Source organism: Mobula birostris, chromosome 14 (assembly GCF_030028105.1).
Source record: "Mobula birostris isolate sMobBir1 chromosome 14, sMobBir1.hap1, whole genome shotgun sequence".
Lineage (NCBI taxonomy): Eukaryota > Metazoa > Chordata > Chondrichthyes > Myliobatiformes > Myliobatidae > Mobula > Mobula birostris.
In genome coordinates, this window is record NC_092383.1 from 84,650,133 (window position 1) to 84,667,534 (window position 17,402).

The 17,402-nt window shown below is 42.1% G+C and overlaps 1 protein-coding gene across 2 annotated transcripts in view; it reads left to right on the forward strand.

Moving 5' to 3' along the window:
- The window catches only part of ren (renin), a 70,534-nt gene that overhangs the window by 39,995 nt on the left and 13,137 nt on the right, over window positions 1–17,402 (forward strand). For both annotated transcript variants that reach the window (XM_072278791.1, XM_072278790.1), the window contains exon 7: window positions 2,053–2,197. In XM_072278791.1, coding sequence (XP_072134892.1) covers window positions 2,053–2,197 — 145 coding nt within the window. The remainder of the gene's footprint in view (window positions 1–2,052; window positions 2,198–17,402) is intronic.

A 17,402-nucleotide genomic window follows, 5' to 3' on the forward strand; every position in this document is an offset into this window, starting at 1 on the left:
AGAGGAGCTTTTTACCAGTGATATTCTTGATTTGTTGATGTAACCTTTTTGGATCAGTAATAGGGATTCTTTCTATTTGTTCACATTCCTGGTTTAACCATTCTTCTTTGGCTTTTTGACATGAGCTTTTAACTTTCTTATCTAAGGACTTCTATTCTATAGGATTTGCTTTCTTCCATTAGATTTTTGATTTCATCTGTCATCCATTTATTCTTTGTAATTTTTTCTTTTTTAGGAATCACTGACTTTGCTGATTCTACCAAGGCATCTCTTAGAGAGTTAAATTTCATTTCTACATGATTGCTATCATCTTCAACAGATTCTATTTCTAGACTGTGAAACCAATTCCTTACTTCAATTGTAAATTTTTGTCTGAAGTTTTCTTTTTTAATTAATTTCAAGTAATCAAGGGATTGTTCAGGTTTTTGCTTCTGTAGTTTTTGAAGTTTTATTTCTACATTACATACTACTGGGTTATGGTCACTATTACAGTCTGCACCTGGATATGTTTTGCATTGAGTCACTGAGTTTCTAAATCTTTGGTTTATAGTAATAAAGTCAATTTGATTTCTAGTGTTATCACCTGGACTTTTCCAGGTCCACAAGCATCTTGGATGGGTTTTAAAGCAGGTATTCATAATGACCTGATTATTCATCATGCACCATTCTACCCATTTCTTGCATCTTCCATTTCTTTACCCTAGTCCAAATTTTCCTATGGTATTTCCATCAGCACCTTGTCCTACTTTAGCATTTAGATCTCCCATGACAATAACAACATCTTGAGATTTGCATCCATTCTTTGCTTGTTCAAGGTCTTCATAGAATTTATCTATATCCTCACTTGTTCTATCTGTTGTTGGTGCATATACCTGTATAATTGCTAAATCAAATGGTTGTCCTCTGAATTTACCATGGAGCACTCTTTCTGATATTGCCCAATGTCCTAAAACACTTTTTGCCATGTTTTCATCCATAAGAATTCCTACTCCATTAGTATGGGATGTTTCACAAGAATAAACTAGTGTTTTATTTCTAATCTGACATGTTCCAGCACCTGTCCAACGAACTTCGCTGATTCCCATGATGTTAATCTTTAAGGATAAGAGATACACTTCCTAAAGTATGTGAGCAAACTGACAGGTTTTTATGACAATGCAGTGGATTTGTCATTGCCATATTTTAAAATTGGAAGTAGTAAGTTCACATATTTCATGAGACATGGCAAGATTTGAACTCACTGCTCTCAGTCATTTGTCCAGGATGGCTAAACCAATAGCTAACTAGAACACAATATATGACAGGGTTGAGTAGTACACTGAATGTGGATAATTGCATTGAACAGAGAGAATGGCATTGCAGTGTTGGTCATTCTTAGCTTGATTGCCGCTACCTCCCCCCTCCCCCACTAATTACTTACATGTACAGCACATAGCAACTATCTCATTTACCTTGCCAGCCAAATCCAACAAGCATAGTGTTAACCACATTAAATCTTTCAACCCTCTCTTTGCTCTTGTTAGTAATTATAGGGGCATTGTAGTGAAGAAATGTTTTCAGACTGCACATTCAAAGATTCGAAGTACATTCAAAACATGCATGCAGTATACAACCCTGAGAGTCATCTTTCTGCAGGCAAAAACAAAACAAAGAAACGCCATTGAACCCGTTCAAAGAAAACATCGAACACACTATGTGTTTAAAAAAAGAACAAATCGTGCAAAAGGCAAAAAAAATAAGCAAACACACAGAATATTAAACATCAAACTGCAGAATCCTTGAAACAGGAATGTTCAATTTAGCGCTGCTGTACATTGACTGCAGGCCGTGGAACCATCCTGCCCCAGTCAAAATCTCACAAAATAGCAATAAAAGAGGGAGTAACCAGAAGCACAAATAAATGAACGGCAGAGTCCTCCATAAACCACCTATCCACCTTCTGAATTCCTTAATTGCTGACAGTATTAAAAGTATGTGGACTTTCACTCTATCATCTTTTTAGTAGACGGGAAGTTACACGGCATCCATCTCTGTTTTCCTTTTGTCCTCCAGAATTTCCATCGATGGGGAGCTAACACTGTGCAGTGAAGGGTGTGTGGCCGTTGTCGACACTGGTTCCTCCTACATCACTGGGCCGGCAGCTTCTATCTCAACCATAATCAATGCCATTGGGGCCACGCCATTGGCAGAGGGAGAGGTAAGGACTGCATTGGTCATTGTTAGTTCGTGAGCTGCTTTCTGTATCTTTGCTTCAGAAGACATTGGATTTGAATCCCACTCCGGACATGAGTGATTAATACTGGGGAGTATACATGTAATGGTAAGCACAAATTGAGCACTGGCTCTTTAAGGCTTTCGGGGGAGAGGGAAACCAAGTGAGACCCTTAATCTTTAAACTACTCAAATGGATTAATTGTTTAGTGAGCTTGTAGTTGAGACTTAAACAAGGTTACTGACAACATAAAGATTAAACTTAAAGATAAAAGATTAGCTTTTGTTTGTCACATCAAAGTTCACAGTTCAAAGTAAATTACCAAAGTACATATATGTCACCATATACAACCTACAGATACATTTTCTTGCAGGCGTACCAAATAAATCCAATAACCATAATAGAATCAGTGAAAGACTGCACCAACAGGGCAGACAGCCAAGGTGCAGAAAACAACAAACTATGCAAATACAAAAGAAAGAAAAATAACAATATTAAAAAATAAATAAGCAATAAATATCGAGAACATGAGATGAGGAGTCTTTGAAAGCGAGTCCATAGGAGAAACATGCAGTAAAAGGCATCATTTGCATCAAAGACGAACACCATCCAACTATATTCTGGGGGCAGCCCACAAATGTTGGTATGTTTCCAATGGCAACAGAGCATGAATACGACTTACTAACCGTAACACTTACATTTATGGAGTGTGAGAGGAAAACCTGAACACCTGGAGGAAACCTATGTGGCTATGGTTGAGAACAAAGAAACTCCTCAAAGACAGCGTTGGGGAATTGAATCCCAGTCACTGATTGCTGGTGGTGTAATACCATTACACTAACTGCTATGTTACCGTGCCAACCTTTTATTTAATAGGAATAATATAAAAAGACACCAATTACAGCTAATTAAATCAAGTAGGGTAGGATCAGGTGATGTGCTAAAGTTATATGATGTGGGAGCTGGTGGACCCTATTGTGGTTCCTGGTGACCACTTCTGCAGCAAGTGATGTAAGGCACTGGATGCGCTTTATTGTATCGCAATGTTGCTGCTTCATCCAGCTCAGTTCTAGCCTTCAGGCCTTTGAGTTTGCCGATCCCTTTCTCAAACTTCTTCTCATTAGCATCAATCAGCTGTTCCAGTCTCTGGTTAGTGCTACCACTGGGCTGCCATTGCCTGGTGATGCCACACTGAGAGCTTAGCCTGAGCACTAGTCTAGTTGGATTTTTCTCAACCATTCACATCTGAAAAGTGCTGGACCTCCACTTTTCAATACATAAAACTCTAAGCGTTGTGTTTGGTCTCCATACATCACTTTTACTTGCAGTTTGCCTCTGGGGGACACATTTTCACCTGTGTAAGTCCTTAACATCACTGAAGTCTTCTCTAATGGCATCTTAGAAAACAGTCATCCTCTGAAATTATAGACAAAGTTGACCCTGCTTCCAGTTCCATTTTCAGTTTGGCACCAAACACATCTATTGTGATCCATATGATTTTGTGATCTGCTTTAGTAATACTATGCAATTCTAGACATAACAGCTCACCTTTGCCAGACTCTATATTGTCTGATTCTGTTTCACATTCAGTCACTTTATGCTTTTGCTTAGTTTTGTGTTTGAGGCTTTCCACTCGGCTGTTATTTTTGTCTGCCTTACATACTCTCTCCATGTAACCTTGTCTGTGACACTTTCTGCAGACATTTCTTTGAGCCAATAGTCATTTGCATCATGGGAGGATTTGCCACGTTGACAACGTCTTTGGCTTTTTGCGCCATTCAGGGACATTTTGTGCATTTCACATTCTAACCTCCCTTTCTGTAATTCTGCTGCATCCTTTGCTGCAGTCTCTAACGATATTGAAATAGTCAATGCCCGTTCTAGTGTTAGGTCTCTTTCAGACAGTTACCTCTTTTGAGTGCTTTGACTATGCATGCCACATACCAGCCTGTCCCTTAATGCTTCAGTAAGTCCATCTCTAAAGTCACAGTACTGGAAAAGTTTGCACAGTTCTGCAATGTATTCAGAAAGGCTTTTATCTTTTGACTAGTTCCTTTTGCAAAATCTAAATCTCTCAGTTATTGCCAGCAGTTTAGGGCTCAAGTGATTTTGTAAAACTGTAACAATTTCATTAGGTGTCTTGCTTGCTGACTTTTCAGGGGTTACCAGGTTGCGTAACAGACTGGACACCCTTGCACCCAATAAGCTAAGGAATGTAGGGGCTTTCTTTTGCTCCTCCATGTTGTTTGTGTTACAATATTCTTAAACTTTCTAGAGATATGACTCCCAGCCTGCAATATTGCTATCAAATTCGTCAACTTTCCCGACTGAAACCATCACCGCATTTCTTTCACTTTAAATTCAACGTGTCTTTCACTGCTATTCATGGGTCCCCCAGCTTTCTTGTGCTGTTTAACTCTCATTGTTTCATTCCGTAGCTGTCGGTGCAGTTCAATATATTTTCTGACATTCAGGTTCACACTCATCGCCAACTTGTTGTGTCTGTGCACACCTACTTATATATTAAATAAAGGCACGCATGCAAGAGATGGCTTTAGCTGGTATATTCCCATTGCAGTGAGAGAGAGAGAGAGAATACACATGTGTAGACAACAGCACATACACAGACACAGATCAACACCTAGTGCTAAAGGGGGTCATTGCTCTAAAATAAATAGATCCATATATTACAGAATCCATTAACGTTATTTCATTATTCTGTTTTTATGCACTATGTTTATTCTGGAAATTATAGTAATTTTATATTTTTGTACTGTACTGCTGCCACAAAAAAATCATATAAGATAGTAATAATAAACCCAAAGCAAGACAGACAAAATGCTGGAGGAACTCAGCAGGCCAGGCCAGATCTATGGAAAAGAGTAAACAGTTGATGTTCCGGGTGGAAAGCCTTCTTCTCGGCCCGAAATGTCAATTGTTTCCTCTTTTCTGTAGATGCCACCTGACCTGCTGAGCTCCTCCAGCACTTTGTGTGCATGGCTTTGGATTTCCAGCATCTGCAGATTTCTAAAGTTTGAGATAATAAGCCCAATGCTGATTCTGAATCTGTGGTTTGAACACTGTGGCACATCTGGGAGGGGGAGGGTTACCCGGAGACTGTGTATCTGGCGGCAGGCACAGCCATTAGATTAGCTGCCTCAAATTCAGTCTGCGTTCAGGACAAGAGGGTATGAGTGTGAGTGAGGAGGGGAGGGGGATCCAAGAGATAGTACTGGAGGAGCCTCAGCCCTCAAACTCTTCCAACAGATCTGAGATTCTTGCCCCCTGTGTGGGTGAGAGTGGGGGCTATAGGAAGGATGAGCAACCAGACTGTGGTACAATGAAACCATTCACGACGGGAGAGAGACAAGGGAAATGTAATTGTAATTAGGGATAGTATAGAAAGGGGAATAGACACATTTCTCTACCACAAATATCAAGAGTCCCAAAGGTTGTGTTGTCTGTCAGGTGCTTGGGTTCGGGACATCTCATCTGAACTGTAGAGGAATTAGAAGTGGGAGGGGTAAGATGCAATAGCTTTGATCCAAGTGGGTACCAACGTCGTAGGTAGAAAAGGAAAGAAGTTCTGCTGAGGGAAGTTGAGCAGCTAGGGACTAAATTAAAACACAGAAACAAAAAGGTAATAGTCTCTGGATTGTAACCTGAGCCACAGGCAAACTGGCACAGGGTCGATCCGCCTAGGGAGTTAAATGTGTGGCAGAAAGCATGGTTTGGGAGAAGTGGGTTTGTATCTTTGGGTCATTGGCACCAGTATTAGGGAAGGATGGAACTGTTCCAATGGGGTGGTCTTCATCTGAACTACAATAGGACCAGTGGCAAATCGTGTAACTAGGGCAGTGGATAAGGCTTTAAACTAAATGGTAGAGGGTGGCGCAAAGGGACTTGGGAGTCTTAGTGCAGGATTCCTGAAAGGATAAAGCAGGTTGCATCGGTAGTAAGGAAAGCAATGCAATGTTAGCATTCATTTCAAGAGGACTAGAATATAAAAGAAAGGATGCTTTTATCTAAAAGCTGAGGCTTTATACAGCATTGGTCAGACCGCACTTGGAGTACTGTGAGCAGTTTTGGGCACCTTATCTAAGAAAGAATACTTTGTACGTTAAATGATGTACAAGTATAGTTACTGTTATAGTAATCACAAAATAATCTGCAGGTGCTGGGATCAAAGCAACACTCACAACACGCTGGAGGATGCTGCCTGACCTGCTGAGTTCCTCCAGTGTGTTGTGAGTGGTGCTAATATTTTTATAAGATGTTTGAGATTGAAAAGAAGGCCTTCATTTATTTATGTATTTAGAGATATAGCATGGGACAGGCCCTCCTGCCCAACAAGTCCTCACCACCCAAATACACCCATGTGACCAATTAATCTACAAACCCGTCATTTTTGGAATGTGGGAGGAAACTGGAGCACCTGGAGGAAACCCATGTCGCCACGGGGAGAGCGTACAGGCTCCTTACAGACAGCGGCGGAATTGAACCCGAGCACTAGGCTAACCACTACGCTACTGTGCTGCCTCACATTTATTGTTACATTCCCCAATCCCTACTTAGGCTTTCATATCTTGCTGAGCCATTTCAGGGGTAGTTAAGATACGCTGAAATTACAATGATGGATGTGACATCATGAGTAAGCTTATCCAGATTGGGTTAGAGTGAGCGGACTCCTTTCCTGAGGGACATCAGTAAACCAGGGCTTTTTGTTATGATGATCCAGTAGTTTCACATTCACCATTTCAGACTCTAGTGTTTCAAGTAAAATGCTACGTCTTCTTATGGTGGTTGTCCATCATGTCTGACGAGAGTTTTTAAAATGGAAAAGCCATTGTGCTGGAGCCGTTCCACCTTCTCAACATCAGAAGTCTGGGTCCAGCGATATTAATAAGCGTCATGGACTCGGATCTTCGGTTGCAGTGGTTCACCGTGATGCACTCTGTTCCTTGTCATGCCCTTTGCTCTCCATGCAGCCTTGCAGATCTGCCTTCATGGCCATTGGATCTCACCCGCCTAGACCGCCGGAGCTGAGTTTGCAAGCTAGGACAGGCATGCCCCTATCTCACATGGGTATGAGGCCGCCAGCTGCCCTCCTATACTACAGGAAAAATTACAGTTCTAAATGCATTTAATTGGGCATGAATCATCTTGGGATGTCTTGAGTCAAGGATAGGTGTCCCATCTCAGTTTAATCATGACTGCAATAGCATTAAGGAAACCTTGTGTTAGAAAGCAACTTGCAGAGTAGGTGATGTTCATGGGTGTAAGCTTAAAAATATCTACCTAAGCAGAAAAGTGCTTATTTCAACCAAAATAGATGAAGGCTCTTTTGTTTTCATCTTGTCAATAAATATGCAAAAAATAGTTAGCATTTGCAAACATTAGCTATCCTAAACAGATGTATGAGATCATATGCTCAGCGATTGTGTCTGTGACAGATTATTAGTTATGTATCAGAAATGTGGTTCCTTTCATCTGGATTCCTAATTTGGCATGTTTGAATGTATCTGACAATGAAGTTTTGTATTTTACAGAGAATCAAGACCAATGAGTATATTTTTGTAGTAATCATGCATGAAAACACTCAATTTGTCTACTTATTTCTTTGTTTAATTAATGGAGTTTGGACGTCCTGGTAAGGCCAGTAGCCATTGCCAGTTCTCAGTGGCTTTTGTGGTGGGTCTTGTACTGCTACAGTCCTTCAGGTGAAGAAACTTCCACTCGCCAGAATGTGGCAAATCTGTGGAATTCATTGCCACTTATGCCTGAGGAGGCCAGGTCATTGGGTATACCTAAAGAGGAGGTTAGTATGTTCTTGATTAGTCAGTGTCAAAATGTTACAGAGAGAAAGCAGTAGAATAGGGCTGTGAGGGAAAATAAATCAGTCATGATGGAATGGCAGAGTGGACTCAATGGGCCTAATTCTGCTCCTATACCCTATGGTTTTCTCAGGGAAGATTCGGTGTTTAGATTGAGCAACAATAAGAGAATGGTGATATATCTCCAACTCAAAGTACTGTGTGATTAGAGGAGGAATCTGTTGGTGCTGGTGTTCCAATGCTCCTAAATTCCTGGTGGCAGAGGCTGTGTGTGTTTGGAAGATGTTGTCGGGGCATCTTGGGCAAGTTACTGAACTGTAGCTAATGTCCACAGAAGTGGAGGTGCTGAATGTGTCGAGTGGTACATGCTACATCGATCAAGCAGGTTGCTTTGTCCTGGCTCGTTCAGAACTTCTTGAATATTGGAGCTGAACCACTGCCAGCAGGGTGGCGTAGCAGTTAGCGCAATTGCGTAACAGTGCCAGCGATCACGGACTGGGGTTCAATTCCTGCCGTTGTCTGTAAAGAGTTTGTATGTTGTCCCTGACCATGTGGGCTTCCTCCTGGTTCTCCTTTTTCTCCTCACATTCCAAGGACCTATCGTTAGGGTTGCTGAGTTATGGATGAGCTATGGTTAGGGTTACCGAGTTATGGACGAGCTATGGTTAGGGTTGCTGAGTTATGGACGAGCTATGGTTAGGGTTACCAAGTTATGGACGAGCTATGGTTAGGGTTACTAAGTTATGGACGAGCTATGGTTGGAGTTATTGAGTTATGGATGAGCTATGGTTAGGGTTACCGAGTTACGGACGAACTATGGTTAGGGTTGCTGAGTTATGGATGAGCTATGTTGGCTCTGAAAGCAGGTGATACATGTGAATTGCCTCCAGCACAATCTTCACCGAGTTAATTTGACATGAACGACATGTTTCACTATATGTTTCAATGTACATGTGACAAATAAAGTTAATCTGATCTAACCTCCTATCTGAATCTAACACTTTCCTGTTTGTCCAACTTTGTTTTTGTTTTTTTTTTGCTACGTTCACCCTCTGTAACATGTCTCTGACCGTAGAGAGCCTTGTTTCATCTACTGAATCTCCAGGTCTGGATGGTATAAACTATTATCATCCCTGATTTGAAATGCAATGATCACTGATGATGCATCCCAGCACACACCAGGTCCATAATGGCAAGTAGTGTTGGACCAGGTAAATGAAGGCGTGGGCCACATCAAAGCAGCTGGAACTCTGATCCTCACCCTAGCTCACACATCCCCACACCTTACAACAACCCCCCAACATCAGAAATAAGTAATAACCCCATCACTTTAGCATATTCATAACATTAAACTGTAAAATGGCTGCAAGGAAGAGGAAGCTCCCTAAAAAGGCAAGTGTTAATAAAGGCTTGGGACAGATCAAAGTGGCAGGGTCATGTGATACTGAATCTCCAGCAGCGAGATCAAGAAGCACAAGAGGGATGATTTTCCCACTGCTTACATAATTACACCCAATTTAGAGCTTTAGTTTGGTCCTATATTTGGTACAATTTGTAGAAGGTTTCTGTTCAAAAAACCTAGCACTGAATCTACTGAAGGTCTGCAAACTTCAGCTTAAGTTTCTGCTCATGATGGGGTCTGTCCGGAACAAAGGAGGGGAAGAGTTTACACGATCAGCCAGCTCCATTCTGAAAAGATTTGCCAGACCAGTGCCAATACAATGCCACAGCTTATCCAAAGAGCAGGATTACTATAGCAGAAATCAGTTCTGCATTAAAATATCAAACACTGCCTTGCTTTTATTTTATTTGGAGTAACATTGTAAACAGGGCTGCAAAGGGTAATGACACTTCTATGCAGATAATAAAATGTTTCCCAGTAGCAAGGCAACATGAAAGAAGCCTTGGTCTGTGTTTAACCTATGCTATCCCTGCCCTGGGAGTTTCTCCCTTGTGCTTTCTTTGCCTAGGAAGCACATCATTGACAGCAGAAGGGGACATGTAGATTTATAGAGTCATACAGCAGGGAAACAGGCCTTTTGGCCCAACTTATCCATGCTGACCCCAAGATGCCTATCTACTCATTTGTCCAGAAACACAAAAGATTCTGCGCGTGCTGAAAGCATGAGCAACATAAAAAGTTCAAGTTCAAAGTTCAAAGAAGATTTATTATCAAAGTATGTATATGGCAGTGTATACAACCCTAGATTCATTTCCTTGTAAACCTTCACAGTAAATGCAAACAATAAAAACAACAAACAAAATAATAACAACAAGTAAATAAGCAATAAATATCGAGAACATGAGATGAAGAGTCCTTGAAAGAGACTTCATAGGTTGTGGGAATAGTTCAGTGCTGGGGTGAGTGAAGTTGAGTGGCGTTGTCCCCTCTGATGGTTGAGGGGTAATAACTGTTCCTGAACCTGGTGTTGTGGGTCTTGAGGCTCCTTCCTGATGGCAGAAGTGAAAAGAGAGCATGGACGATGGAGGTCTCTGATGACAGATCACACAAAATGCTGGAGGAACTCAACAAGTCAAGCAGCATCTATGGAGAGGAATAAACAGTCAACACTTTAGGTTGAGACTTTTCATCAGGTTCGCATCCTTCAGCCCATTTGTCCATGTTTGGCCCATATCTTTTTAAACTTTCCAATCCAGGGAAAAGACGCTTAACTTTTGAGTCAATGGACTTTTGTAAGTGCTGAAAATCCACCAATTTCTTTTTCCACTGATGCAGCCTTTCCAACTGAATGTTTCCAGCATTTTCTATTTGTATTTAAATCCTTTCAAAGAGCTGGCACAAAGCACAACAGGGCCCAAAGACCTCCTTTGCTGTTTCCTGCTCCCATTCTAACCAGTGAGTACATAAAATACAGTCATAGGAAAGCAGCACCCATCATCAGAGATCTCCAACACCCAGGCCATGCTGTTTTCCCACAGCCGCCATCAGGTAGAAAGTACAAGAGCCTCAGGACTCACACCACCATCAGACTCTCGAACAAAGGGGATAAGTACACTCACAAGCCCATCAATTGAGATGTTCCCGCAGCCACTAATCTCACTTCAAGGGTGCTTTATCTTGTTATCTCATGTTCTAGTTATTTATCGCTATTCATTTATATTTGCATTTGCACAGTTTGTTGTCTCCTGCACTCTAGTTGACCTTTTATTGATCCTGTTATAGTTTCTATTCTATAGATTTGTTCAGTATGCCCACAAGAAAATGAATCTCAGGGTCGTATATGGTGACATATATATACTTTGATAATAAAATTTACTTTGAACTTCATACTGACACCCAAAAAACAGCTGAGAATATTCTGAGAAGTGTATCTGGAGAGTTAAGATGCATACGTTAGGATACTCCTCATTGACTACAGCTCTACTTTCAACACTATCATGCTCTCAAAGCTAATCAACGTGCTCCAAGGCCTAAGCCTCAATACCTCCTTGTGCAATTTGATCCCCAATGTCCTCACTTGCAGACCACAATCAGTTTGGACTGGCAACAACATCTCCTCCACAATCTCCATCAGCACAGGTGCACCACAAAGCCACGTGCTCAGCCCCCTGTTCTACTCGCTCTAGACTGTGAGGCCAAGTTCAGCTTCAATGCCTTATTTAAGTTTGCTAACGACACCACTGGCATTGGGCAAATCAAAGGTGGTGGCAAACCAGCATATAGGAGGGAGATAGAGAATCTGGCTGACTGGTGGCTCCAACAACAACCTCTCACTATCAGCAAAGCCAAGGAGCTGATTATCGACCATAAAAGGAGGATACCCGTGAACAATCCTCATTAGGGAATCAGAAGTGGAGAGAGTCAGTAACTTTAAATTCCTCGGCATTATTATTTCAGAAGATCTGTCCTACCTCCAGCATGTAACTACCATTACAAAGAAAGCACAGCAGTGCCTTTACTTTCTTGGAAGTTTATGGAGATTGGGCATATCACCTAAAACTTTGACAAACTTCTATGACCGTGCAGTGAAGTGTACATATATTGGTTGCACCATGACCTGGTATGGAAATACCGATGCCCTTGAATGGAAAATCCGACAAAAAAGTAGCAGATACACCTCAGTCCATTATGAGTAAAGCCCTCCCCTCCTTCTCCTTTAAGCACATCTACCCAGAGCACTGTCACAGAAAAGCAGCATCCTTCATCAAGGTCCCCCATCATCCAGGCCACGCTCCCTTCTCACTGCTGCAATTGGGAAGAAGATACAAAAGTCTCAAGTCCCACACCACCAGGTTCAGGAGCAGTTACTACCCCTCAGCCATCTGGCTCTTGAACTGGAGGGGATAACTCCACTCGCCCCAAACTGAACCGACTCCACAACCTATGGACTCAATTGTAAGGACTCGACAGCTCATGTTCTTGATAATACCGCTTGTTCATTTATCTACTTATCTTATTTTCTTTTTGTATTTGCACAGCTTGTTGTCTTTTGCACACTGGTTGTTTGTCCGTCTCTATCACATGTGCTTTTCATTGATTCTACTGTATTTCTTTTTGTTTACTATGAATACCCACCAGATAATAAAACTCAGGGTAGGATATGGTGACATTTAAGTTCTTTAATAATAAAACTACTTTGAACTTTATAGTTAGCCAGGTATACAACCTGTACGACGTTCAGATTGATGGCTGGTTGCTTAGGTAACAGCTTGAGTGATAGCCACAGAACAGTATGACCTTCTGTTTGGTTGTTCAGAGATGATCCCGCAGTACAAACTAGAACTGCACTAGAATGCCATCATTAAATGAATATATCCCCTGATTAATGTTCCCTCTAGTCTGTAATGATCAGCGTGCGCAAAAATATTTTACTGTGCAATTTTCTACCCAGTCACAACAACACGTGCGCACTGAATTTTATAAATAGGGGTTTTCATTTTAATGGCTAGCAAAACACTGTCAAGAGATCGGCTATGGTTGTTTGAAAAAAGGAGACTTTTGCAGGCACTTAGTCTCATTCCGGCAGCCCAGTCAGCGGTGGGAGCAGGCCACAGCGACAAGGTTTCTCACAGGTCAGCAAAACTTGTTTAAAGGTACAGAAGGAACAAGCAGGGCGGCCTTTGTTGGGAGTAGGCCACTGGTGAGAGTGGGAGTGTCAGGCTTTGGCTCAGAAGAGGTGTTAGCTCCGGGTAGTTTCCACTGAGGTTCCCTTTTTTTTTCTCTTACTGCACCAAGTGTAGTAAATGGCCATTGTGTGCTCTTCACGCTGGATGTTGGAGTCCTGGGAGACCCAGAGTCTCCCGGGAAACTACGTTTGCATGAAGGGCATCCAGCTGCAGCTCCTTGAAGACTGTGTTAGGGATCTGGAACCACAGCAGGATGAACTTCGGTTTTACGGGAGAGTGAGGAGATAATCAATCAGAGTTACAGGGAAGTAGTCACCCCTAAGCTGCAGGAGGTGAGTAGCTGGGTGACTGTCAGGAGAAATGGAAATGTGAATAGGCAGTTAGTGCAGAGCTCCCCTGCGGTCATTCCCCTCAATAATAAGTATACCATTTTGGATACCATTGTGGGGGATGACCTCCCAGGGAATTCCACAGAGACTGAGTTACTGACACTGAGCATAGGTCTGTGGTTCAGAAGGAAAAGAGGGAGAAGAGGAGAGCAGTAGTGACAGGGGACTCAATAGTCAGGGGAACAGACAGGAGATTCTGTGGATGTGAACGGGACACCCGAATGGTATGTTGCCTCCCAGGTGCCAGGGTTGGGGATGTCTCGGATTGCATCCACAGCATTTTGGAGAGGGAGGGGGAGCAGCCAGATGTCTTGGTACATATTGGTAACAATAACATAACATAGGAAGGAAAAGCAAAGAGGTCCTGAAAAGAGAATTTAGAGAGCCAGGTCGAAAGCTGAGAAGCAGGACCTCCAGGGTAGTAATTTCAGGATTGCTGTCTGTGCCACACACTAATGAGGATAGAAATAGGATGATAGGCAGATTAATGCGTGCTGAGAAGCTGGTGCAATGGGCAGGACTTCAGATTCTTGGTTCATTGGAATCTCTTCTGGGAGAGGTATGACCTACGCAAAAGTGTCGGGTTGCACCTGAACCCTAAGGGGACCAATATTCTTGTGGGCAGGTTTGTTCGAGCTGTTGGGGAAAGTTTAAACTAATTTGGCAGGGGAGTGGGAACCGGAGTGAAGGGACTCAAGATAGGACGGATGGCAAAAAAGCAAAGATAGTGTGCGGTTAGACTGTCAGGAAGGGCAGGCAGATGATAGGACAAAATTGTAGCCAGCAGGGTGAGTATCAGTGCATTAGGGATGCACAATCAAAAAGGGTAGCAAATACAGTACTCAAAGAGTTATATTTCAATGCACAGAGTATAAGAAATAAGTTGAATGATCTTGTTGCACTGTTACAGATAGCCAGATACAATGTTGTGGACATCACTGAATTGTGGCTGAAGGATGGTTGTAGTTGGGAGCTGAATGTCCAAGATTACACGTTGTACCGGAGGGACAGGAAGGTAGGCAGAGAGGTTGGCATGGCTCTGCTGATAAAGAATGGCATCAAATTAGTAGAAAGATGTGATATAGGATTGGAAAATGTTAAATCCTTGTGGGGTGAATGAAGAAACTGCAAGAGTAACTCTCTGATGGCTGTTATATACAAGCCTCCCAACAGTAGCTGGGATGTGGACCACAGATTGCAACAGGAAATAGGAAAGGTGTGTCAAAAGGGCAATGTTATGATAGTCATGGGAGATTTTAACATGCAGGTCGATTGGGAAAATCAGGTTCGTAATAGATCTCAAGAGTGAGTTTGTTGAATGCCTACGAGATGTCTTTTTAGAGCAGTTTGCCGTTAAGCCTATTAGGGAATCAGTTATGTTGGATTGGGTGTTATGTAATGAACTGGAGGCAATTTGGTAGCTTAAGGTGAAAGAACCCTTAGGAGGAGGTGATCATAATATGATTGAATTCAACTTGAAATTTGATAGGAAGTAAAGTCTGACATAGCAGTATTTCAGTGGAGTAAAAGGAAGTTACAGTCATGTGAGAGAGGAGTTGGCCAAAGTAAATTGGAAGGAGATGCTGGAAGGGATGACTTCAGACCAGCAATCGCAAAAGTTTCTGGGAAAAATGAGAAAGGTGCAGGATAGATGTATTCCAAAAAAGAAGAAATACTCAAATGGCAAAATAGTTCGACCGTGGCAGACAAGGGAAGTCAAAGCTAATGTAAAAGCAAAAGAGAGAGCACGCAACAAAGCAAAAATGAGCAGGAAGGTGGAGAATTGGGAAGCTTTTAAAAACATACAGAGAGCAACTAAAAGAACCATGAGGAGGGAAGGGATGAAATATGAAACCAAGCTGGCAAACATTATGCAAGTAGATAGTAAAAGTTTTTTCAAGTATATAAAAATAAAAGAGAGATGAGAATGGATCTAGAAAATGAGGCTGGAGAAATAATAATGGGGGACAAGGAGATGGCAGATGGACAAAATAAGTATTTTGCATCATTCTTCCTATGAAGACATTAGCCATGTGCCAGATGTTGAAGGGTGTGAGGGAAGAGAAGTGAGTTTTTTTTTATTTATTCATTTGCGGGATGTGTTCTTCACCAGCTAAGCTGGCATTTATTGCCCATCCCTAGCTGCCCTTGAGAAGGTTACTATTGTTAAGGGTGAGGTTATGGAGTACTTGGCGACACAGGACAAGATAAGACAAAGTTAGCATGGTTTTCTTAAATGAAAATCTTACCTGACGAACCTGTTGGAATTCTTTGAGGAGATTACACCTAGGATAGATAAAGGGGATGCAGTGAATGTTGTATATTTGGACTTTCAGAAGGCCTTTGACAAGATGCCGCAGATGAGGCTGCTTATCAAGTTAAGTGCCCATGGTATTACAGGATAGTTACTGGCACGGTTAGAGCATTGGCTGATTGGTAAGAGGCAGCGAGTGGGAATAAAAGAATCCTTTTCTGGTTGGCTGCCAGTGTCCTGCAGGGGTCGATGTTGGGACCGCTTGTTTTTATGCTGTATATCAATGATTTCAATGACGGAATAGATGGCTTTGTTGCCAAGTTTGCAGATAATACAAAGATTGTTGGAGGGGCAGGTAGTGTTGAGGAAGTAGATAGGCTGCAGAAGGGCTTAGACAGATTAGGAGAATGGGCAAGAAAGTGGTTGAAATACAATGTTGGAAAATGCATAGTCATGCACTTTGGTAGTAGAAATAAATGTGCAGACTATTTTCTTAACAGGGAGAAGATCCAAAAACCTGAAATGCAAAGGGACTTGGGAGTCCTTCTGCAGAACACCCTAAAGGTTAACTTGCAGGTGGAGTCAGTGGTGAGGAAGGCAAATGCCATGTTAGAATTCATTTCAAGAGGGCTAGGATACAAGAGCAAGGATGTGATGCTGAAACTTCATAATGCATTGGTGAGGCCTCACCTTGAGTATTGTGAACAGTTTTGGACTCCTTATCTAAGAAAAGATTTGCTGGTATTGGAAAGGGTTCAGAGGAGGCTCAAAAGGATGATTCGGGGAATGAAAGAGTTATCACACGAAGAACGTTTGATAGCTCTCGGTCCGTACTCACTGGAATTTAGAAGAATGAGAGGGGATCTCATTGAAACCTTTTGTATGTTGAAAGGCCTAGTCAGAGTAGATGGTGGAAAGGATGTTTCACACGGTGGGAGAGTCTAGGACAAGAGAGCACAGCCTCAGGATAGAAGGGTGTCCATTTAAAACAGAGATGCGGACAAATTTCTTTCACCAGAGGGTGGTGAATTTGTGGAATTTGTTACCACAGGCAGCTGTGGAGGCCAGGTTGGTGGGTGTATTTAAGGCAAAGCTTAATATGTTCTTGATTGGACATGACATCAAAGGTTACGGGGAGAAGGCCAGGGAGTGGGGCTGAGGAGAGGAAAAAAGATCAGCCATGATTGAATGGCAGAGCAGACTCGATGGGCCAAATGGCCTAATTCTGCTCCAACGTCTTATGGTCTGATAAGAACTTTGTGCTCCTCTGGATTTGATCGTTTCTGCTCTCGTTCATCTGCACTCTCATAGAGCACACATAGGAGGCCTGTCGTGGGGAATGAAGGATTTTCTCACTGGAGCTTTTGCATGCCGTCCATGTGTGATTTGCTTGCTTAAAAATAAGCAATATAAATAAGCCAGTTCTAAAACCTGCAGTGAAATCATCACAAACTCCACGTTATCAACACTGCCCCCATCAGAAACCAGAAAAGGAAACGTGATTGTGTACGATCATGAAATGTACTTAATGAGGTAGAGGGTGACAACCTTTTGTGAGCAGTTTAAATTCTTTTGTGCACTAGTAGCAGAAGATGTGTGTGCACACATACCTTAGAGGGAACACT